Source organism: Ascaphus truei, chromosome 14, assembly GCF_040206685.1.
Source record: "Ascaphus truei isolate aAscTru1 chromosome 14, aAscTru1.hap1, whole genome shotgun sequence".
NCBI lineage: Eukaryota > Metazoa > Chordata > Amphibia > Anura > Ascaphidae > Ascaphus > Ascaphus truei.
Window position 1 is genome coordinate 46,711,798 of NC_134496.1, and position 24,381 is coordinate 46,736,178.

At 38.9% G+C, this 24,381-nt stretch overlaps 1 protein-coding gene across 3 annotated transcripts in view; it reads right to left on the reverse strand.

The window, feature by feature from the left end:
• Nucleotides 1-24,381, reverse strand: part of NAALADL2 (N-acetylated alpha-linked acidic dipeptidase like 2) — a 418,513-nt gene that overhangs the window by 64,537 nt on the left and 329,595 nt on the right. For all 3 annotated transcript variants that reach the window (XR_012788046.1, XM_075570757.1, XM_075570756.1), the window contains exon 11: nt 12,597-12,692. Coding sequence is in view for 2 of the 3 variants with exons in the window: in XM_075570757.1 (XP_075426872.1) it covers nt 12,597-12,692 (96 nt within the window). In the remaining variant the exon portion in view is untranslated. The remainder of the gene's footprint in view (nt 1-12,596; nt 12,693-24,381) is intronic.

Sequence of the window (24,381 nt, forward strand, 5' to 3'; positions counted from 1 at the left end):
ATTTTAAATATCATATTTTATGTAGTTCCTATACTTCTCATTTTATTTGTGTGTTTAAAAAAACCCATTGAGGTCTCAAGATGAATGTTGACGGATGAACCATGTTCTTCTGTCTGTGCAGAATATGAGAGATAAATGACTGGGCAGGCTATGATCTTTGGACAAATTAGTCTCTTGGACTACAATATATATCAACTAGCTATGTCAGTATTAATATACAAAGTTGTCAGTTGCATTACCCAAGTGATGAACACTCAAGTTATGGGTCTATAAAATGTAAAGGTAGAATTTTATAGTGCCGCACAAAATTAGTCAAGGTTAGATCACAAAATGCTGCATTAAACCTGATGAGTTTTTGTCTATGAAAGATAAAATATAACCATAATATGCTACAAAAGACATTCTTAGTTATGATAGAATAAGCAACTGTCCTTATACTGATTATTCAAATAAATCATTTTGGGTGGTTTGAAAAATAAAGGTATATGTGCTATTAATAATATATTATTTAGCAATTCTGGCAGTCTTGGGACAATGTTGGAAATCTGTGGCTATAAGAACATTTGTAAGCATAGATTATTACTATATACATTAATAGCAAATATTGCTACTGTTACTACTAAATAATGAACAAGATTTTCACTTTAAGGGGCAGTTCAACCTAACGGCTCACAAATGTTTAATAACTTATTAGTCTAATTATCTTCCTTGGAGAGATTCTATCCCCCTTAAAGTAATCTTATTACTTCTTTCTATCTTTCTAAAATGAATTTAACACGTGTTTTGTCAGGAACACTGAAACCAACAATGCACATTCTCTCTTGGACATCTCTCCCCCTGTTCTTCATAAAGGACCTCCCATTCCTCCCTCTAGTACACATCACATAGGGTAATAGGAAAATATGCATGTCCCAGCTAGAACATTAGGGCAAATTTGGGGCAAGATGTAGCACAAAATGAATTAAAGAAAAAATCCCACAGAAAGTAATTGGGGGTTTTTCTTTAGTAATTTTGCAGCCAGGAGACTTTGAGCAAAGACCCCCATGAGCTCTGTCCACTCCGAGTCCTGATCATGGAAGAATTGTCTTCTCTCACATGTCCAATATAATTCATTCGGCTTGATAAACTCAAGCTGGTTACTTATCTCATTATGTAACCACCAGAGACACTCAGGAATTGTCCTCTCTTTATGCAATTCAGTAAACCCAATCATAAAGGTTATCCTGAAAGGTTTCAATTTGGATTTCCTCATAAAGCGTAATGGTTCCTAGCAGGAATGACTTAACCTGCCACACAGAGCTTGAAGTACAAGGCTGGTAGACATACTGTAGGGTTGCCACATTTAAGGTTTTATAAAATGGGGGACCCCCCATACCCCTCCCACCCAAAAAAACACACACAATTTCCCCAACCAAAACACACACAATCCCCCAAAATTAGAGTGAAGGCCAGGCATCAGCTGGGGAGAGCTACTGTAGAGCCCAGCAGCCAACAGAGGCCCGACATCTGGACGCAGAAGTTTGAGCCCAACTTCCAGTGCCGGCCAGCTGGGGCTCCCGCAACTTGAGACCTGGGAGTTTTCCCAGATCTGACCCTTGAAAATATGGGACAATTATGCATCCCAGCAGACCTTTCATGGACCACGGGACAATTCAATGGAAAAAAGGACAATCCGGTATATACGGGACATCTAGCAACCCTCGGCAGACCAAGCTACAGAACCCATTTTATTGAGCTAATTTACTTTTTAGAACCATAGTTAAACATGGTACATATTTAGCAGGCATTAATTGCTCCCGTTGGCGCCTTGCAGCGGGGCACTCACCACACACCAGCGGGAGCAGACACCATTGTGCCTGAATTAGTCAGATGTGAGAAAGAGCGGGGGCTAATGCATTATTGCTCCCGCTGCAATAACGCCTGCTACATCTGTATTTAATTTAAAAGGAACAACCTATGATATTTCAAAGGTTTCCACAAAATATGGGGTCCTTGGAAACATAAACATTCACCTAATTAGATTCCTGGAAAATAGGAAATTATTTAGGAAGTTCTAGCAATAGGTTACACTAATTAAACAACGAACAAAAATATGACACTACTAAGATTCAGATGTTATTTCTTGTTTCCCTCTCTCATTCTCCTTTTACTTATTTTTGATCTAATTTATGATAATGTGCATTGTATAAATAGTTTTCTGTATTATGACTGTTGGTGTAATCCCCCCACTCTTCTCTATATCCCTCATTATCCCCCTATCAAACTCAATAAAAAATATTGGTGGGAAAAATAAACAACTATTTTTATATAGACATGAAATAGAAATTAAAAGCAATAAATGTGAATAGCTGTGAGTTGGGATATATGGGAAACCGGCTAAAGAAAATCAGCCATTCATGTAGGTAACGTCAAGTATTTTGGAACATTTCTGTCCTACTACTGTACACAGAAATGATAATTGACTGCTATCTCCATGAAACAAGGAAGATACCACAATATAGAGAGAAACGATTCACTTGGAATTGTGGCAAACAGTCAGACTGGCGAGTAGAGATGTACAAACGTGTCCAAATTCAGTTCGCCAATGTTTCATTCAAACTTCTAGAAAGGTTCAGAAATTCACAAAATGTGAAGTTGAACGTTTTAGTCAAAACAATGTGGACAAAAATGACAACCGTGCAGCACAATGTGACAATTTCCATCACACGCTGACATTTTCAAGCACAATTGTCGATGGGTGTAACGTCTGCACACTTGCAGCTGTGAAACTTACCAGCAATTTCAACACAATGGTCTTTAATTATAATGCTCTGCATGATACGTCTATCTTACGCTAGAACTGACAAAAAGATAAGGATACAGGAAAGAGACGGAGGGCAAAGTAAAACGTGTTCATCTAGTGAAGCTTAACTGCACGAATCATGTACAGTATGCAAAACAACGTTATTGTGCACTGTAAAATGCTTTATTTTAGCCACCTGTGCTGAAGCAGGGATAAAAAACTTAACTAAGGGGAACCTACCAATGAGATTGATCATGGGTGGGCTTGTACTACCCACTACCTGTCTTCAGGAGGACTGTACCCATTATTGTTGTTGCATTATCACTACTCTATATTTGTGATTACGGATTTCCTTTGGATGGTGGTTCTGGCATATATAATCATTTGCCTGGCATTTGAGCGCTTTTGCCATTTCTCTATCCTGAAGCAGGGATATCCTGAAAACCTGACCTGTTGGTGGCCCCTGAGGACTGGAGTTGGCCGCCCTTGCTTTATACCTAGAAGTTCCATTTGTTTGCATACTAGACACAATCATAACATTTCCTTTCATTTCTAGAAGGAAAATATGTATCTATAAATATCAATGTATCTATGTAACTATTAAATATAAAGAATTCTCCTTTTCTTGTCAGAAATGACTGTACACACATTGAATTACACGGACTTGACCACTTTTAAATAGAGATGGCGGAATTCGATGCGCATTTTTGCTTTCAAATAGAGGCAATTTTTTCATCGCAAACATGGCGTATTTTTTTCTCTTTATGTTTGTTTGCAAACGTTTGTGAAAGTCCCCTGTGCGGATTGTCATCTTCGAGGATTCCATTTTTTTAAAATGTATTTATTCTTCTTAAACAGTGGCATTTTTTCCAAACTCAAACAACTATTCTAAAAATGTTTTTTATTTTCGCAGCAAATTCGAATTTTGATGAACAATTCACCCTTCTATACTTTTAAATGTCTTGGTATTTCATAGAAATAAAAGTAACACGTTGAAAATAATTATACAGTAGATCAGGGGTGCGCAAACTTTTTGTCCTGTGCCCCCCTGCCTGCTCTCCCCCACTGTTCGCGCCCCCCCTCCCCTTGTACCAAGCGTCAAACGACGCTATAGGGTCATGTGACGCCACGTGACCCCATGGCATCATTTGATGCCGCATTGCCATGATGATGGGTCATGTGATGTCACGTGATCCGTGGCATCATTTGACACTTTGTTGCCATGGCGATGCATCACACCAAGCCGTCTGAATCAAGGTAAGTGAGTTACATAGGCCTCGCATGGTCCCCCAGCATTTAATTTAAATGCCTTGCAGAAGAGCGTGGGGCCTCTGTTACCGCTATGCTCCTCCCCCCCCCAAAAAAATATCTTGCCCTCCAGGTTGTGCAACCCTGCAAAAGATCTTCTTAAATGTCGAAACCCAATTTTCAAAACCGGTGCTGCAGCATGAAATTGAAACTAATCTGTCTTTATAATTAAAAATTGGAGCCGTTAGCATATTGTGCATTAAGATTACACTCCCTACTACAAACTATAACTAAGTCGAGAACATTTGACAGTTTTTAGCGGGGGGTATTTACATCTTGATAATGGTACTGTATATCAGGAATAATAGTCAATTCAGTTATTCTATCCATCCCATTAGGTTTACATCCAACCAATTCCACAAAATCCTATGTAAGGTGGATAGCCAACCAATGTCAAATGAGTGTACAAGGGACAATATAGGACGAAAGACATTGTAGTAAGAGTTTTCATAGGTGTGAATAACAAGAAAAGCTTGAAAAACAGTGACAGATAATATGTAACAGCTATACATTGGGTTGTGAAAATGTATGTATGTATGTCTTTATTTATACAGTGCAATTAATAAACATAGTGCTTCACAGCAGTAATACACATGACAATCATATAAATAACAAATAATACAAATAACAGAACATGGGAATAAGTGCTTCAGACATAAAAAATTAACATTTAGGAAGAGGAGTCCCTGCTCCGAAGAGCTTACATTTTAATTGGTAGGTAGGAAGAACGTACAGAGACAGTAGGAGGGCGTTCTGGTAAGTGTGTCTGCAAGGGGACAAGCTTTATGTATCAGGTGTATAGTATTAGCCATGGAGCTACTGTACGCATATGCGTCGTTAAGCAGGTGTATTTTAAGGTGGGTCTTAAAAGTGGATAGAGAGGGTGCTAGTAGGGTATTGAGGGAGAGGGCATTCCAGAGGTGTGGGGCGGTCAGTGAGAAAGGTTTAAGGTGGGAGAGGGCTTTAGATACAAAGGGAGTAGAGAGAAGACATCCTTGAGCGGAATTCAAGATTCGGGGTGGTGCATAGCGAGAAATTAGGGCTGAGATGTAAGGAGGGGCAGAAGAGTGTAAAGCTTTAAAAGTGAAGAGAATTGAGTGTGAGATGCGGGATTTGATAGGAAATCAGGAGAGTGATTTAGGAAAGAGTAGAGAGATTCTGGCAGCAGTGTTTAGGATAGATTGTAGGGGAGACAGGTGAGAGGCAGGAATGCTGGTCAGCAGGAGGTTACAGTAATCGAGACGGGAGAAAATGAGGGCCTGAGTCTGAGTTTTATCAGCGGAGCAAGAGAGGATAAGGCGTATCTTTGTAATATTGCGGAGGAAAAAGTGTCAGGTTTTAGATACGTTTTGAATGTGAGAGAGGATTTGTGTGTGACCCCTAGGCAGTGTGCTTGTGTTACTGGGTGTATGACAGAACTTCCAAGCAAGAGGTTTTAGGAGATGGGAGGGAATGGGGTCAAGAGGGCAAGTGGTAGAGGGAGAAGAGGAGATCAACAGTGACACATCCTCCTCTGTGACAGTGGAAAAAGAGTCAAGGAAGGCAGGAGGAGAGTTAGGAAGCGGTGTAGGGCGGGAGGAGGAAACAGAGGGGACGTTCTGACGTATGGATTCGACCTTTTCCTTAAAATAGTCAGCAAAGTCCTGAGGTGAGATGGAGGAAGAAGAAGAGGCAACTGAGGGTGGTCTAAGTAGCGAGTCAGAGACAGAGAAGAGTCGGCGTGGGTTAGACTTGTGCGTGTTGATTAGTGAAGAAAAGTAGGTTTGTTTAGCCTGATAGAGGGCAGAATTGAAAAAGGTTAGCATAAATTTGTAGTGAAGGAAGTCTGCGAGAGTGTGAGGCTTTCAGAAGAACGAGTGCAGGAACGCAGCATGCGCGTGTGAGAATTTATCCAGGGTCTGGGGTTAGAAGGGGGAGAACGGCAGAGAGAAAGCGGGGTATGTAGATCAAGAGAGGAGGATAAGGCAAAGTTGTAGTTCCTGACCAGGTTGTCAGGGTCTGGAGCAGAACTGAGAGAGGAGAGGGAGGAGCGTAAAGTGGAATCAAAGGCTGGTAGGTTAATAGAGCGCAGGTCCCTGCAGAAATGAGGGGGAGAAGGGGAGAAGCGAGAGAGAGAAAATGAGATGAGGTGATAGTCAGTGAGAGGAAAGGGGGAAATGGAGAAATCAGAGAGAGAAAGGTTTTTAGTGAAAACAGGTCTAGGTAGTGGCCATCATTGTGGGTGCTGACTGCAGTCCACTGTTGAAGGCCAAATGAAGAGGTTAGAGAGAGAAAGCGAGAAGCCCAAGGGAGAGAGGGGTCATCAATGTGGCAGTTGAAGTCCCCAAGGGGAAGAACAGGGGAGTCTGAGGAGAGAAAGAAAGAGAGCCAGGATTCAAAGTGAGAGAGAGGCAGAAGAGGGATGAGTAGAGGTAGATGAGCGATAGATGACCACCATGTGGACAGGGGCATAAATAATTGAATTAAAAATCTTATTTGTAAAATAACCTGAATTAATAACTTACTTATTTTTCTTCTTCAGAATTCTCCTAAATATATATGACAGTGGTCAGCAACTCCGAAGTGTGTTTCTTTGAAACACAGAATATTCTTTTGTGTAGCAAGATTTGCTTGATATGGTGTGCAAATATTCATACATGCAGCATTTTAATCAACAAACATACTTTTGGCAAATAAACAAATACGCAAGGTGAACGTTTAGTTTTCAGACGTTAGCACATTTTTCACAAACTTGTTGAATTTCGCCCTGATTGGTTCAGTGAAAATATGTGCCGAACGTACACTGAACGATAAAGGGCAATAGGTGATTGCATTTTCGATTAATATGAATTATTTTCGCTTATGAAATTCAATCTTTTAGAAAGACATTTTTAATGTGGTGGGGTATACCAGGCATGCTCACCTCCAGTCCTCAAGTCCCCCACCCCTTCATCCCCCAACAGGCCAGGTTTAAAGGATATCCCAGCTTCAGCACAGGTGGCTCAATTAGTGGCTCGCTCAAAGACTGAACCACTTATTGAGCCACCTGAGTCGAAGCAGGAACTGATTGAGCCACCTGTGCTGAAGCAGGAATATCCTTAAAACCTGACCTATTGGGGGCTTGAGGACTGGAGTTGAGCAACACTGTGGTATACTATGGGCCATTTCACCAGACCGGTTGGCTCAAAGTTCGATCGAAATATTCGAGGGTTTTCAATCTTTTTAGACAATGGGAAAAAATTATGGAGGGGAACAAAAAGTTACTCTTTATTTACTGTCTTCTGGAATCAAATACTGTACATGTTGGGCCCTGTAACAGGGGCAAGTCTGTTTCCAACACCTAAAGCTGTTGAGTGTCGGCCAGGCAGTGGTGAATCCCTTCCTGGAGGAAGGTAGGACTACTAACAAGTCCAGCTGAGTCTAGCAAGTGGTTTAAAAGGCTGGAAAGGGAACTGTTTCACTGTGTCTCTTTGGTCGGTTTACAACCCACATGTGCATGTCCTTGACTCCTAGGGACACAAGGACATGCAGGCCATATCCCCCGTGTCCTTGATGCTAAGGGACACCAGATCTATGTAGACGTCTATAAACGTATATGGACTTTCATATGTTGGGGAAACTTTGGTCTATGAAAACACTCTCATGAATATTGCTGACCTCTCTTTTGCTGCACCTTGGCTGAGGAAAAGCCTGTATTTTCTGTTTATTGCACTTTGGTGAAATAAAAGCCTACATTTATTTTCCTAAAGCAAGCTTCCTGTCTGCACCTCTGCACACATCGCCCACAAGGACATTTTTCCTGTGCAGATAAACAGTTTTTGGTTTTAACATCCTCGTATGTGGCATTTTATTCTAAAGCATCTTCAGTATTAAGAATTGTATGAATCTATCTTGCATATTAAAAGTAAATATTGTTTTTCTGATGATAATCATTATCTGGCATAAGTATGCTCTTTGATTTGAGTGTGATATATTTCCAATTTTTAAGACTTGGTTTGCTATAGTAAAGCTACTTGGTGTTCTAGGAATATGTTCACTCAACTTTTAAACACCAATTATCCTGAATCTTCCAAGAGATATTGCATAATTTAAATCAAGCTAGTCACCATAAGAGTCAAGAGTGTAATTTGAAATGTATTTTCTTTTACATAAGTAGATCTAAGAAGCTCACTGTAAGGGCAAAGTTAATATGATGTGACACTCAGACTTGCAAATTATGTTTTAAATGCAACTGGACTTTTTTTTAATAATAGTATACTGCAACGAGGACCTCGCTAGAAAAGTGCTGGCTCATTAAAAAGGAAAAATATGAATCGTATTTACACCTCTTCAGCTATAAAAATTGAGGATTGGTAATTAATTGAATATTTCCAGGCAATGAATTCAGAGGATGAATGTATTTTGTGAGGGGGTTTCTTACTTACAATGGAATAAACCCAAGCTATATACAGATGTAGCGGGCGTTATTCGATCATTTCTCGGAACAGTTTTCGTAAAGTCTGCTGTATTCCACGTGGAATTCACTTGTTAATCTTCCATGAAGGCTGCCAATCAGACCTCTGTTTACTGTTGTTGATTTCCTTAATTACATGGATTCTGATTTGTTTGGGTGCGGTTCTGTGCGTATCCGCCAGACGGCAAAAGTAAATCCCTTTGCATACTGAAGACTACTGTATACCCTGGATAATGTGTAGTTAATGTGCAGGTGCTTAAAAACGAGTGATCCATTGTTAATTGACCTTGGTCGCTGAAGACGTTATCAAATTTAAGCGTTTCATAATTAAAATCTCAAAACAGAATGTTGTGGTCATTATTCTACATTGCTATGCCTGTGCAATTGCTGAATTGACATACACTGAACATGTCAAGTCCTTATACTAGAACGGAGTGAAGTTATGTATATTTATTTTTTTCTGCAATTAATGCTGGAACATTGACAAATATGATTTCTTCAAATTTTCACCAAATCAACGCGGGTGGAAGAATTCGATACGGGAATGAAAAACAGGTTGCATTGCAATTAGATTTTTAAGACAATAACTCACGATCGCCCACCTGAGTTTCTCGATGGTATTGCAGACAACGCTAAAATTCCATATTCTGCACTCAATAAAAACACTAGTAAACTCACGTCTTAACGTGGTAAAATATGAAGAAATCACGCACCAAGACCGTGTCACGGGATTAAACCCGTAAAATGTCCGCTGCATCTGTAGTAACATTTTTAGCCCCAAAATATTCAGATACATTTTATTGCAAATGTAAGATAAATGATTGGAAATACAGTGTGCCAATAAGGGGAAATTCCTAAATCAAAGCTGTTTGGATAAAGTTTCAACAGTTTGAAATGTTCTTAGTGGATGTATCGCTAATACAATAATATCCATAAAGATATTTGCCGTTTATTTAAACAAAATAATCTGTAATAAGTGCAAAGAATTTCATAGCGATGCACGCAGTTGATGAGCTGCATTTTGCAGCCCAACATTAAATGTATTGTAACTTTTCAGGTACTTGGATATTTCTGACATCTTTTAGCAGAAAGTCTCCAATAGCTTCTAAGATACGACATTTCTGTAATGAGCCACAAGAAAGGAAATTGCTTTCAGATATTCCTGTTCTAACCCTTCTACTTCCATGTGGGCCAACAACATATTGAAGACGCATTCTGTCATAATATTAGGCAAAGCAGTTTTAATACATTCAAATGAATTCATAACAGTGTCAGATGCTGTATCACCTTCACTTGGAGCGAAGTCCTTTTAACTTCAAAACGATTGCATATACTGTAAGAGATTCGGCGTTAACACATGCGGCAGGGAAGGGCATTAACACGTGATTCCCGTGACAGACATCAAGCGTTAATATCAAAAAAAGATGGTCCAATTCTTAAATACAGGTCACATTAAGAAATGTACGTCTATCAACAGCTTGCCATTAATGTTCCTTTTAGAGGGAACAGATTGTTCATCTTCATGAAGTCAGAATGTTATGATCACAGCTGTCCAGCAGCAAGAAGGGGATTCAGCAAAGCAAATAACAAATCGCGGTGCATGATAAATTGCTGACAATAAATTGAGCACAAGTGGGGGGGCTGGAGAGGGGGGGTATGGAGGGTGGAGGGGGAATTTATCATTGTTTTGCACCAGTGAAACAATGTATTAATTTTCACTTGTAATTCTCCACATGTTGCTTAAGGGGGCATCAATCATAGACATATCCTGTGTTATTTGTCTCTTGTATAAAAGTCGGGTGGGGGTGGGGGTGGGGGTGGGAGAGAAATAAACTAAGAATTTTTTTTAACTTTCATTGTCCACCATGCACAAAAATATAAATGTTGATGCTAATTTGTGTAGATATGTCTCATGCGATTCAAGAATCCATGTTGTCTTACTGGCTTCCATTTTGTCTGTGTTATATAAAACTTGAAAACTACAATTAGGATATTGGAGTTTGGCTGACATATTATAGTGGAGCTCATGAGTCTGGAATATGAGAGGAGTTAAGACAGTTAAATCAGTCGGACAAAAGCATCTTTAGAAAGTAGGAATGTTTGTAGGATAATAAAGTTGTTTTTTAGATGCTAGGAGCAGTTTATCAATACTTAACAAGGGAAGATTTTCAGAACAGAGATTGATAGCATGATATCTCACAAGGATGTCTCAGAGATACAAATATAGGGAAACATTGTTCTAAAAGATAACAGCTAAAGACGAAAATATGTTTTCTTGCGGTCTATTAATTTGAATTGCTATGTTTAATCTGTCTGATAGTGAGAAAAAGGTGTAACTGCCACGTATAGCTGTTTACAAGGAAAAGCGTATAAAGGTTTTGCTTAGACATATACATAGATCATAGAACTATGAAATACCATCATGCTGATAGTATGAGCTGCCTAACTATATTATATAATTACACTTTATTACACTTGTCACTGTGGGGCGAAGGTGGATTTATTTTTAAATATTCAATCACATTGGTATATATAATTACTATTCGTTAGTCACGTTTTTTGCACATTTATTTGCACTAAGGTTGTTAGGTTTAAATTGTTTTTTCTATGCTGAGTATTACACTTTCTAATCAACCCCTTCACTTGAGAGTGCCCGGTTACACCCCTTTTGTTATTATGATAGTTCACCACTCTGAACTTCTATGCCCGTAAGATGCTTTGTCTCTGAATAATAAACGATGATTTTAACAAAGATACGTGCCTCAATCTTGAAAGATCTAAAGGACCATCTTCAATTTAGAGCACATACTATAATGGCAAATATTTCTAAAGATGTCTTCCTACGGTATACAACAAAAGTAAGTATAATTAGGGCATAAATAAATTACTTTCAGCTGGGCTTTAGCAGTGCTTTGTTTCTTTAAATTTGGGATCATTTGCCCTTTAAAAACAATGGGATTCTTCAATAAAGAACCAGAACACCGGCAGGAGCGAGCAGATAGAATTAGAGATGTAATAACTTTTGGCACGCATCCCCAAACTTTGAAAATTTCACCCTTTTTAGTTGGGTGAAAAAGTACACTTTGTTTCAAAAGTTCGTAACCGGTTCACTTAACGTTAAGTGGGCAATGCAGGGGGACCTAATCTCGCCTTTACTGGGGGAAACTTCTCCCCTACCTCAACTCCATGAGGCTCCTGCTCTCCTCTCCTTCTGGAATCTCCCTCTCAACAGTCCCCTCTGATTTATATCTCCTCTGACATAGTTCCATCTGTCATCACAGGGCGGAGCCTGTTATCTACTGCTTACTAGTAGCTCCCTATATTCCATTAGTAACCATCACAAGGATTACATATTTGACACAGAGGACGAGAAGGCACATAAAATACAATTTTGAAAAACTGACATGTATATCAGTCACACTTATATAACCTCTTAAACACATCACTGAAATGTATTCATTTTATAACCAATGGAAAAATCATTTATGTAGTTGGTACTATACATGATTTTGTACAAAAACTCCATAAATGCCAGATATCCTCCTGGACATACAGTAAGCTAACTAAGCTGCAGCTTAGAGCTTCACAATATGAAGGGCCTCAAAAATAGGGGGGAAATGTATGCATTTCAAGGTTTAAAATCGGATTATAAATAAAGATGATATGGGAAAAAGAAGATTCTCTATAAATATGGACATTTTCGTTCAAATATGACACCAAGCATCGTGGCCATCGGAAGTGACAAACTTCATCGCTTATCATTTGAAGGCATCATCAGTGACTTCGGTCTCCAAAAATCCCAAAGAAAATATTTTAATATTAAAATGTGCTGTGCAAACACTGTTCATTTTAGCTTTATAGCGTCTTCTCTGTATATAATAACGCTAATATAATGCTGTCATTCATTTCACTTTCATGTCTATATTTTCAATGGTCCCTTCAGTCAGAATAATACATCCATTTCTCATTTTTGGGTCCACTTAAACTTGACATAGCTTAGTGCCTCAGAAGGTCAATGTCTGGCTCACGAATTACAGTCTAGTCAGCAGAGGGGAACAGTCTTTCTGATATTACCTTGGCAATGGACTCGTGAAGATGAAAGAAGGGATCCAATTCTTGCTTTGTTTTTGCTTCTGTAATGAAGAAGGCTTCTGAGAGGAAGTTTGAAAACTGGGACAGAGAAAAAAAAGTTATCAATTCAGATGCGGATTGTATCTATTTAGTTTTCATCTAGTGCTCCATCTGCAGTTACAAACAGAAGATTAAATTATAGCCCTCCTATTCATCAGAAATGAATCATTCCAAATTGTTGTAGAAAGCCATAATCAAAGTTAAATATTTTAGTCCAAAACCTGAAGAAATACACAAATTCCTGTTTACCATAAACAAAGTCAATTCCTGAGTATCAATATCTCCACGTTTATTTTTCTATTAATCTTTTTAAGAGTTCGGACAAATTGAATATCTTTCAAAACTTTGTTCAATCAGATTAATTTCTGAATAAATGCTCTTGAAAGCTCCGTTACAAACAACTGTGAAGGAGATATTTGTGGGTCAATATAAAGTATTATATCCTGCCAAAAGAAAAAAAAATATGCTTCCAATAGATATTCAATTTTGCGCTGTTAAATAGAATTGCAATTACAAGAATATTCTAATATGTTCCAGCCGGGCATTAGACAAAACGTTTGATGTAATTCAGTTTTCCGTCAACAAAAAGTATACAATATCAACTCATTTTGGTTAAATTGTGGATTTAGGAAGTAAGTATTGAATCAATCTGGTTTAACAAAATCAATTTAATTTCAGATTTTATGTTTCAGACTGTTGACTTCTTGCAGAAGTATAATTGAGGTACAGTGTTCCTCTGATACAGTAGCTAACTTTGATCAAGCCCCGCCACATACGAACTGGCAATATCAATAACGTTTGTATTATAATATTTATTGACACAGATGCTTAGGGTGGCGGTACATATTATAGCTCAATCATAAGCTAATGTATCATAATCATTAGATTTTGTCATGCCATGAGATCCTTGATCAGGTTCAATTGATCAATGGTTTTGTTCCTACAAATGAAATCAGTGGGACATAACACTCTATCATATTACAGCTAACGCAAGATGACTACTTGATTGACATTGACAGAATCTGAATTTAAGCTAATCATTTAGCATTACTAATGATGAGAAAGCTCATGGCAAAAAAAAAAAAGAATGATGAATATTTTTTCCCCACTGCTTTATTGTCAAGAGGAAATTCATATTCATCTTCTTGGTCTTTGCCCTTATTATGAATGTTTAGACTAAAACTTGTCTTATGTAACTACATTTTCTTACATGAGCACAACAAATAAATCAACCAATATAAAATGATTACTGTAGCCAAAAAAACAGATGGTGCCGTTTTATGAATATATTAAAAGTTATTATTATACTTAAGCTCTTCATATCTCCATTTATATATCACAATATATTGTGGCCACACGACAAACAAACAAAAAGCATTGTATGGATATTAAAGCTGCAGTTCAGTCTTTTTTTTTTTTTTTTTTTTTACATTTATTTTTTTACTTCAATAGTTTTATGTGTGCAATCTCTAATTAGCTAAAGAACTGTATAGCTGCAGGTCAATTCATTCTCCATGTATTGATAGGTCGAAATTTGGTGACATATTAAAAGCTGGGATTTGTTTATAATCTGCTTGTCTGTCAGTGGAAGCCCATGAATATTCATGAGCACCCCTGCATTGACATGTGCTAGAGGGAGGGCAGGGCTGACAAAGGGTGTGCCAGGGCTTGTGACAGGACATGAAGGGGGCAGTGCCATAGCAAATGGCTGTTAAAATAGAATACAAGAAAATTGGTCTTTCAAAGTTGTTGTTTTTTAAAACAGAAAATGCTAAAAGTATTTTTTCTTACTACAGAACTGATTTATTAAAAAATAAACACACATGCAGGATATTGACTGAACTGCAGCTTTAAAGGTAAAACTGGGATCTCTCCCCCTTTTTTTTCGGGGGGTTGGAGACGAATGTATTCAGAGTTCAGCTCATTACATTAGTGCAAAAGTTAATATCCGCAATTCATTTTTTTGAGGCGCTCGAGTCAAAAGTTCACCAGTTTAGTGAACATCGCTGATGTTTTGTGCATCTCTACTGAGGATTGAACCTGCTTTAGCATTTTCCACAAAACTCCTCTTCCACCCAGCTACAATGGCTACAAAATGACTGCAACAAGAAGAAGTATCAGGCCCCCCCGTGGGGTTAATAAAAAATAAAGTGTTTATTAAAACAGGCTCGACCTTTGTCAAGAAGACAGAATCACTGCACCCGATGTGTCAAACAAGAAAATCCCATTGGTTTTAAATATTGCAGGGATTTGTGCCCCAGTTTGGTAGCTGGGAGACACTTCTATTATATATATTACAGGGCCTCTGTACAAAGTCCCATAGTTACATAGTACACAAGGTTGAAAAAAATACATATGTCCATCGGGTTCAACCTATGTTAAATTTAGAGGACAGATACTTATCCTATAGTTGTATTTACAGTATGTTGGTATAGAGTAAGGCAAACAAATAACCCCAGTGACAGATTATCCAGTGATATAAGGGGCAAAAAATCCTTCCCGACTTCAATGTCTGGGGAATTCTGACTTAGCCACTGATTAAGCCACCTGTGCTGAAGCAGGGATATCCATAAAACCTGGCCTGTTGGTGGCCATTGAGGACTGAGTTTGAAACTCCTGCACTAAGGCTCTCTCTTTGGATTGGTCTTCTTGATATCTTGAGTCCTCTTATGACTTATGTGGCTGCTTGAACATTGTTAGTTAAGGTTCCCTGAGTTATTCGGGTTGTGTGACATTCTATTTCAGCTGCTAAAGAATAAACACACGTTTAGGATTACAGGAAAAAAACTAGTAATAGGTCAGGGTTCTAAATTGTCCTTCAGACGCAATACACAAACAGTTCTAAAACTTCATAGGGTTTATTGTGCACCATGGTTACATTATACTTATATATGAATATGCACATTCCAACTCTGCATCTGTTTGCATCAGTATACAGTAATTATAACGGGCAGGACCTAACATACAGTACATCAGTGATGTTACTGTGTTAGGTTTATGTCCTATATCAATTACTCTGGAAATACATGGTAATTTCACTTAAACATCTGTGCCAACCCAGTTGCTAGGTTACTGTAAATGTAATGCCAGAAATATAACACTACTTTATGGCTATGTTTATCTAATGGAAACACATATTGAATCATAATCTAACTAGAAATAAACTGTAATAAAAATTAATTGATATGTACTATAGCTATAACATTTTCAGTACGGTCTCTTAAATGAACTATTCCTCTAGAGAGCAATTGCAAAATCACATAATATAAAATGTATTATTAATTCATGAAAAACTATTGTTTTGGGTTATTCATTAAACCATTACTTGAATTTGTTAGTTGAGTTCACTCTTAAGTATTCCCTGTTTAATTATACCTAATGTGTAAACTACTGAACATATGTGCATAAAAGGTAACTGTTAAATAATATGTTTCCATGTCAAAAAAAATTAGAATACTGATCATTTATAATTCACGTTAAAAAAAAAATGTACCAAAAAGTCAAACCTCATCATTATATTCCAGCATGCATGGAGTAAACTAATAATAAAAAGTGTGCAATGCCGTGAAAGTGCAGACAAAGGTGAAATTCTGCCATTTCAAAACCGATAAATGTGAGTTCGTAAACATAACCACCCATTTTCATATTGTATAATCAGCCTAAGACAGGAATCCATAACATTATCTCAATATTTCAGTATTTATAAGAAATATCATTAAGCACAGACTTCCTACAGTGCCATAGAACAGGCAATAACTCACAGCCGAAAATGGGTTACATAACCTTTTCTGTTTGTAATCAAGGAAGCCACCAAGATTTCATTGTTCATTCATTTTAATTATATGTCTGACAAACACAGCTAAGCCATCTATATAAATCGACATGCTTTATATACAGTAATCTAATTCCATAATGTTATATAGAAATATAGACACATAGCAATAAAGAACTTGTCAGCAGATAAGAAGCACTTAGTCAATCTAATTTGTCCATTTTCCTACATGCTGTGAAGGATGATCTAACCCTAATGGCTCCTTAGCCCAGGGGTGCGCAAACTGGGGGGCACTAGATTTTCTGGGGGAGGGTGTCATGAGAGAGAGGATTTGGCCCGGGATTAAAGGGGTTACACCCCATTTGGCCACCCTCTACTCTCACCTGGGAAGCAAGGGGTTAACTGGACTGTGGTCCAGTAATGTGTTTTTACCTTGCTTCAGCATCCCAATGTACATTCCCTTGTAAAAATGTATTGTTTCTGTTCTAGTGTTGCACCAACACATACACTGGGATTGATGCGGGAGGCTTAAGGGGTTAATGAGCTACAGTTTAGGAAAATACAATTGTGTGGGGTCTTTTCAGAAAAATTTGGGCTTCAACAGGCTTGATTGAAGTTGGGTGTGAAAAGTACAGATGGGGGTTTAGTGCACAGTATGTTAATACCTAATTTGGCAGGCCAAGGGTATATTGCTGGTAGAGACAGCTGGGACCCAGGCTGGGGCATTGGGTGTGAAATATAGCACCGGTGACAAATGTTCACTACACACAGCCCAGCTTCAAAGGATTTCTTGATGAGGGCCAGGGGTGCCGTTACGCAAGGAGATCTCAGAATGAGTGACCTTATTAAATATAAGAATATTATGAGATGTCCTCGGCTGAACATGCTAAGAGTTACATATGTGTAACCGGGGGACCGAGCCGCAAATAATGATTACAGACACATGATGTCTAGCAGGTCCTAAGAGACAGATATTAATATCTCTCTTAATTTTAGTACTACACGGTAATATTTAGTCTCATTGGGAGCGTCATGCATGCCGGAATGTATTAATATGTCTCGCGTGCCAGTAAGTAACACTGAACTGAAGTTATGAAGTTATTTAGATAGGAAAAGCAGTTTTTAAACGTCCTTGGGTGGGAGGAGTTTTCCTCTGAGGAAAAATGTCAACCTCACCACTGATTTATGAGAGAGGCTGGGTTTAGTTGTGTTCAATGGGAAATAATTGTATAAGAACCAGGCTCAGCCTATGGCTATTGTCTTTCGTGTCTTTTGTGATTTTCAAGATTGCTGTATGAACTGCTAGTCACGATTTCTGACTATTTCATAATTTCCATCTTAAGTGAGTGTCCATATTTTGTCTGTTATTTGTATAATCTGTTGTGTTCACCTTTTTCAAGGAATAAATTAAATTTTATCATATATAAGCTTCGTTCAGTTCAACCCAGTGATATTTGGTGTGTATTATTAATAGCCTGTTACAAAGCTATCGTCACAGGCATTAATAAAACTATCCCACCGCTGCCACCAGTTTTATTAATGCCTGTGACGATAGCTTTGTAACAGGCAATTAATAATACACACCAAATATCACTGGGTTGAACTGAACGAGGCTTAGATATGATAAAATGTAATTTATTCCTTGAAAGAGGTGAACACAACAGATTATACAAATAACAGACAAAATATGTGCACTAAACCCCCATCTGTACTTTTCACACCCAACTTCAATCAAGCCTGTTGAAGCCCAGATTTTTCTGAAAAGACCCCTCACAATTGTATTTTCCTAAACTGTAGCTCATTAACCCCTTAAGCCTCCCGCATCAATCCCAGTGTATGTGTTGGTGCAACACTGGAACAGAAACAATACATTTTTACAGGGGAATATACATTAGGATGCTGAAGCAAGGTAAAAACACATTACTGGACCACAGTCCAGTTAACCCCTTGCTTCCCAGGTGGGAGTAGAGGGTGGCCAAATGGGGTGTAACCCCTTTAATCCCGGGCCAAATCCTCTCTCTCATGACAGAGGGCGTGGCAGTTACAGATGTCCCGCACTCTCCCACCAGGCATTTAAATTAAATGCCGGGAGACCGCGTGAGGCCTCTCTAACACACACCTTCCCTTCCAGCGATGCGTCATCATAGTAACCTAGCGCCAAATGATGGCCCCGTGATGTCACATGCCCCCGCGTGCCATTTGATGCCGGGGCTGAGCAGGGGCGCTGAGGAGAGCAGGCAGGGGTGCGCACGGGGAAAAGTTTGCGCACCCCTGCCTTAGCCCAAGGGTGCTAAACTACAATCCTCAAGCCCCTCCAAACAGGTCAGGTTTTCAGGATATCCCAGCTTCAGCAAGGGTGGCTCAATCAAACACTGAGCCTCTGTTGGAGCCACCTGTGCTGAAGCAGGGATTGATTGAGCCACCTGTGCTGAAGCAGGGATATCCTGAAAACCTGACCAGTGGGGGGAGCTTGAGGACTGGAGTTGAGCACCCTTGCCTTACCCTGTTTCAATATTTAAGATAAAGTACCTTACTCGGCATGCACGGGAGAGCAAAAAACATTTTTGCTTTACAGAGAATATTACAAAAATGTAAACAAATCCTCAATACATACTCATCTTTTTTAATGTATTGAGTTTCCCTATCCTCTGTAGGGAGCGTGCAAACATTATTATGATAGTTATTCTTGGATAATAGAATTGTATCCCTGCTGATCACTATGTGGTATCCCTGCTGTTTGATCTAATTTTCCCTAGTGCCCAATCGTGTTTGTAAGCATGAATGATGTGAAAATAAACTCAGAAACCTTAATTATCTAACTGTTGCTTTATCTGAACTAGAGATGGACACATTATTTTTCCGGGTTTGGATCCACCATGGATCGGATGGTTCCTTCGGGCCGTGGTTTTCCGCAAATCAATCGCAAAAAGAGCGATTCATCTTTTTCCGGATTTTTTTTATTTTTATCACTGACAATCCAAATCTGACGATTTTTGCAATCCGCTGGTGGATTTTAAGAATCCAGTCCACGGGCTCAGCAATCTTAAAATCCACCAGCGGATTGCTGAACCCGCGGATTGAATTGTTAAACGCCACAAGCGATTTGTATCCAATGGCGGTTTGGGACTAATCTGCACAGATTGTTCCAGATTCAATCTGTTGATGGATTTTGAATGGAAGGCTCTGGAAATTCCGCAAAGCGGCTTTTGACAGTTTCGCCCGTCTCTAATCGGATTCAGAATCTGTTGGACGAATTTTAAATAATCCGACAAAAATGAAAAGGACTCGGCCATGGCTATATTATACAAATATTTTGTTACAACTAATGATATTCTAATAAATCCATTGGACTCCACGCAACTTAAGCCTTAAATCACTCAGTATTCAACTGGTCCACGGAGACCCTTCTCCCTCCACTGCAAAGGTACAGTAAATGAGAATTTTCACAGGTAGTGTTAGGACCTGCATATTGGTCATGCCGTGACGTGACTGCATACTGGTCATGCCGTGACGTGGCTGCAGGCTTATAATGCTTTGGCCAAAGGGTTTAACTAAATGACCCACACTCATGAGAACACTAACATTGAAGTATTTAACTATGTATTTTGTCACATTGGATGTAGCATTGGGTATTTTTGTCTTTTGTTGTATTCATTTGGCCACACTCAGTAGCACTCCTTTTGACACAAATATATATACAGTATATGATGTGGTGGGTTCTGAAGTTAGAGCTTGCAAGGACTGCGTGTTCATTAATTTGAATCCATAAAAGCTGGCCTGTTTGTGGCACTTAATGACTAAGTTTGAGACCCCTGCCTTAAATAAAGACCCGGCTTAGATCTATATCAGGGACCATCGCAGAAACAGGTGCCAGTTCATTCCCTTTACCTCTCCCAGCCTTGGGAAGTCTGGTTGATGCTATTTGTAAAATAAAACTGTGTATAAAACCACTTGAGGGGGAATGAATAAATGATTACCACAGATAATCTTGTACCTGGACCCTGGCGAGTTGTTTTTCTACATTTGTATCAGGCTTCAGGGCTTACCTCTACACCCAACCAGAGCAGAAAAGGGTGCTGGTTGAATAAGACTTTAGAGTACTACATTTACTGATCATTTTGGGGTGACCTAGTGTTACTGTGGGTTAGTTTATCCAAGAGGCATAAGCAATATTACGTTTTCATTTTTGTTAATCTACAGCTATTTGTTTCCTAATTGCTTTTCTTTTATGATTTTTTTGGGGATATTATTAAAAAATGTTCCTGTCTATTTTAATATTTTCCAAAACCAAAACAAATGGGCTTTTGCCAATAGCAAAACACCAAACATATTTAGGACCAAAACACCAATGAAAGTGCCCATCTTTTGTGTGTTTGGCTGCAGGAATACAGAGCATGTGGTTCATTTCCTGAATGCGGCCAATACATACTCCAAAGACATGTGCAAAACATCAGACTTACAGTTTAAGGAAATGATCTGGAACGATCAATGTGTAAATGTAATTTGCATAGAGTACACACAAAGGGAATCATGCACGTATACAGGCACACCCCGCTTTAAGGACACTCACTTTAAGGACACTCGCGAGTAAGTACATATCGCCCAATAGTCAAACGGCAGCTCACGCATGCGCCTGTCAGCACGTCCTGAACAGCAATACCGGCTCCCTACCTGTACCGAATCTGTGCGCAAGCGGGAAGACTATAGAGCCTGTTACACATGTGTTATTTACATCAGTTATGCACGTATATAATGTTTGCAGTACAGTACATGCATCAATAAGTGGGTAAAAGGGAGTGCTTCACTTTAAGTACATTTTCGCTTTTCCATACATGCTCCGGTCCCATTGCGTATGTTAATGCGGGGTATGCCAGTACAATAACAATATTGGCAGTTGGGAACATTTAGGATGCATTTGCTGCAAATGCTTCGTCAACCTCTACATTGGGGATGTAGTTACTGGATAAGCATAAATGACTGTCATTATATATGTCCTGGAACCTCTCTGTGTATTTTCCCAGTTCTGAGGCAGCCATCACTACTCAGTGTTATGTTGCTACTTGTCATGGTAGCTTATGACAAGATATAATGAACACCAAATATCTGGGTTGAACTGAACGAGGCTTAGATATAATAAAATATAATTTATTCCTTAAATAAGGTGAACACATCAATATAGTACAATTAACAGACAAGAAGGTAACACTTACTTAGGGTTGGGGGATGGAGAAGTATCCACTAACAATTCTCCAGCAGTCCAGTGACATTCAAAATGGAATCAGAAGCACAACTTAAGCAATCCAGTGACATTCAAGATGGTATCAGAAGCATAACTCCAGCACAACTAAAATCTGTATGGTTGACACAGTTTGTATACCTGTGCAACCCTATTCTTAACATTGAACACAGCCTATTGGTGAACAATTATCTGTATCCACTCTCTAATGTGGAGACAACAGACTAACAGACTAACCCATGCCCTCAGGTAACAGAGTTTGTTGATTGATTAATACTTAATCCCTAGACATTGGGTAACAATCAAGGCAGTTACTTTTTGATCACCGTGCTTAGGCTACTCAGCCGTCTGCCCTTCACGACCTATTAGCCTAGCAAATGGCATCTGCATTTTCAGAACAGATCCAAAATAAAATACATATACACTTTAATATCTATACATATTAATAAGTTCCATTCTGGTGGGCTCAGTGGGTCGACCTTTGCCAGTTTTTAATGCCTACAGTGACTCCACATATTGGCCAAATATGAACTCTCTGCGACCTCCAGAACTGGAGATACAGAAATGCACTTTAAAACATTAAAATACATGCTTATAATGAAACATGGGAACAGGGGAACATACATTTTCAAGGTACAACAAGGTGCAAACCTCACCCCTGGACCGCAGTCCAGTTAACCCCTTGTCTCTCTGGTGAGGTCAGGGAATGGCCATATGGGGTGCAACCCCTTTAATACCGGGCCACACCCTTTCTCCCTCTACACTACTAATGTAACTATCCCCCTTGGCTTCTCAGCCATTTGCCTTGCCAACACCCCTTTTTTCTCTGTCAGTTGGGCTACTCCCTGCTCCCCCTGCTAGTTGACACAGCCTGACTCTAATTTCAGTTTGTCCATGCTAGCATGTTTCCTCTTTCAGCCAGCAGCCATTGAGCAGTCACCTCACTTATCTCCTCTTGTAAAGTGATTGTAATTTACCTATCCCTATACCTTGCATTTCTAGTCCCCTTCTACCATCCATTGTTCCCATGCCACAGTGTTTACCCCAGTATCTTTTCCCCTTTTTATTTGTATTGTTGTGTTCAATAAACCCTTCAGCAATTAAGAAGCTTCCCCTTGCTTAGTTTATGGGATTGAGTTGAGCTGCCTGCCCCATCTCACTTGCCACAGTGATCTTGGGACAGAACAATATACGCTGAGCATCAGAACTTCCATGCACCATAAAACATATATCAGATGACATTGCTCTAGCTCAGCGGTGTGCAAACTGTGGGGGCAGGAGATTTTGCTGGGGGGGGGGGGACCCGGGCGGTTACAGGGGCCCTGCACTCTTCCTCACGGCATTTAAATTAAATGCCGGGTGAGGCGTGAGGCCTCTGTAACTTACTTACCTGCTGCCAGCTGGGTCTTCGGCGACGTGTCGCCATGGCAACGTGGCATCAAATGACGCAGCGGGGTCATGGATATGACGTCACATGACCCCAACACGCCAGAAAGGAAGGTGCAGGGGGCGCTGGCACCTTGGGGAGTAGGCAGGTGGGGCACAGCGCAAATAGTTAGCGCACCCCTGCTCTATCTAACACAACATATCGCATTATAACACAGAATATCGCCGAGTTCCATAGCATGCAATGGCGGTGATAACACAGAATATAACAGAATATGCCATCATGGTGCGGGAGGAATAACCTTTGGTAAATTAGTAGATCATATTAACATTCATATTACACGCATAGTCTTTGCGAACATATTCCCCATAGACAAAATGTAAATCAATTAAATCATAAATGTTTGCTTTTATGATATTTTTTACAAAGGAGAACTCCCATTATTTTTGTCACATTTTTCTACTTCATGTTAACAAAGCTATTTTGTTTCATTTAGGCATACAATGTTGAAGCCCAAGAGTGTGATGGAATACACGAAAAAGTCGACAAATTCCAAACAGGATGAAAGGAAAACATAACCACTCATATATGGCTTTAGACACTTCATACGCTTATTATTATTATTATTTTTTATTACTTTGAAATAAAAATGCCTTTTGAGCGCTGCAAAAAAAGTTGAAAGTGACCTTCAAAAAATGCTATGCAAATTTCAAGAGAAATAAAAAAAAAATCATTACGCATTCTATCTAAAGATGATACAATGTGAAACTTTCAGAATTCAAAACTATTCAATATATATTCCTTATGAAATACCAACCCTTTAAAAAATATATATACATATACGTTCATCATTTTCTTTGAGAATTAGCTTGGTGGTCCATGTAATTACAATATTCTGGCATGGGCTAGGACAAATATGACAGGTAATGTTTATAGTTCTGTATGCAGGTTTGACACAGGAAACAACTTTTATAGTTTAGGCTGTAAAAAGTAATGTTCTGTAAGTGGGACTTCGTCAAATAGCAGATAGCACGAGCAATAAAACTGGTACATTTATTAATGCAATAAATAGTATAGGAAACGGGTAGTTTTTTTTTCAATGTATATTATATTGCTGTGTAAAAGCTCACTAAAGAAAAATATATTTTTTCCAATAAAGTTGAGGTGGAGATATTGCATGATGGTCCATAATCAACATTGCTACAGTAAGCTAGACCGTACAGGAAAGGAGGCAATTCAAACAGCACTAAAAGAAAAAATAAATTTTGTTTTAATATATGTAGTCTTTGATTCACTTTATTGAGAAAGAAGCTACCTGAGCTGCCGATTAATT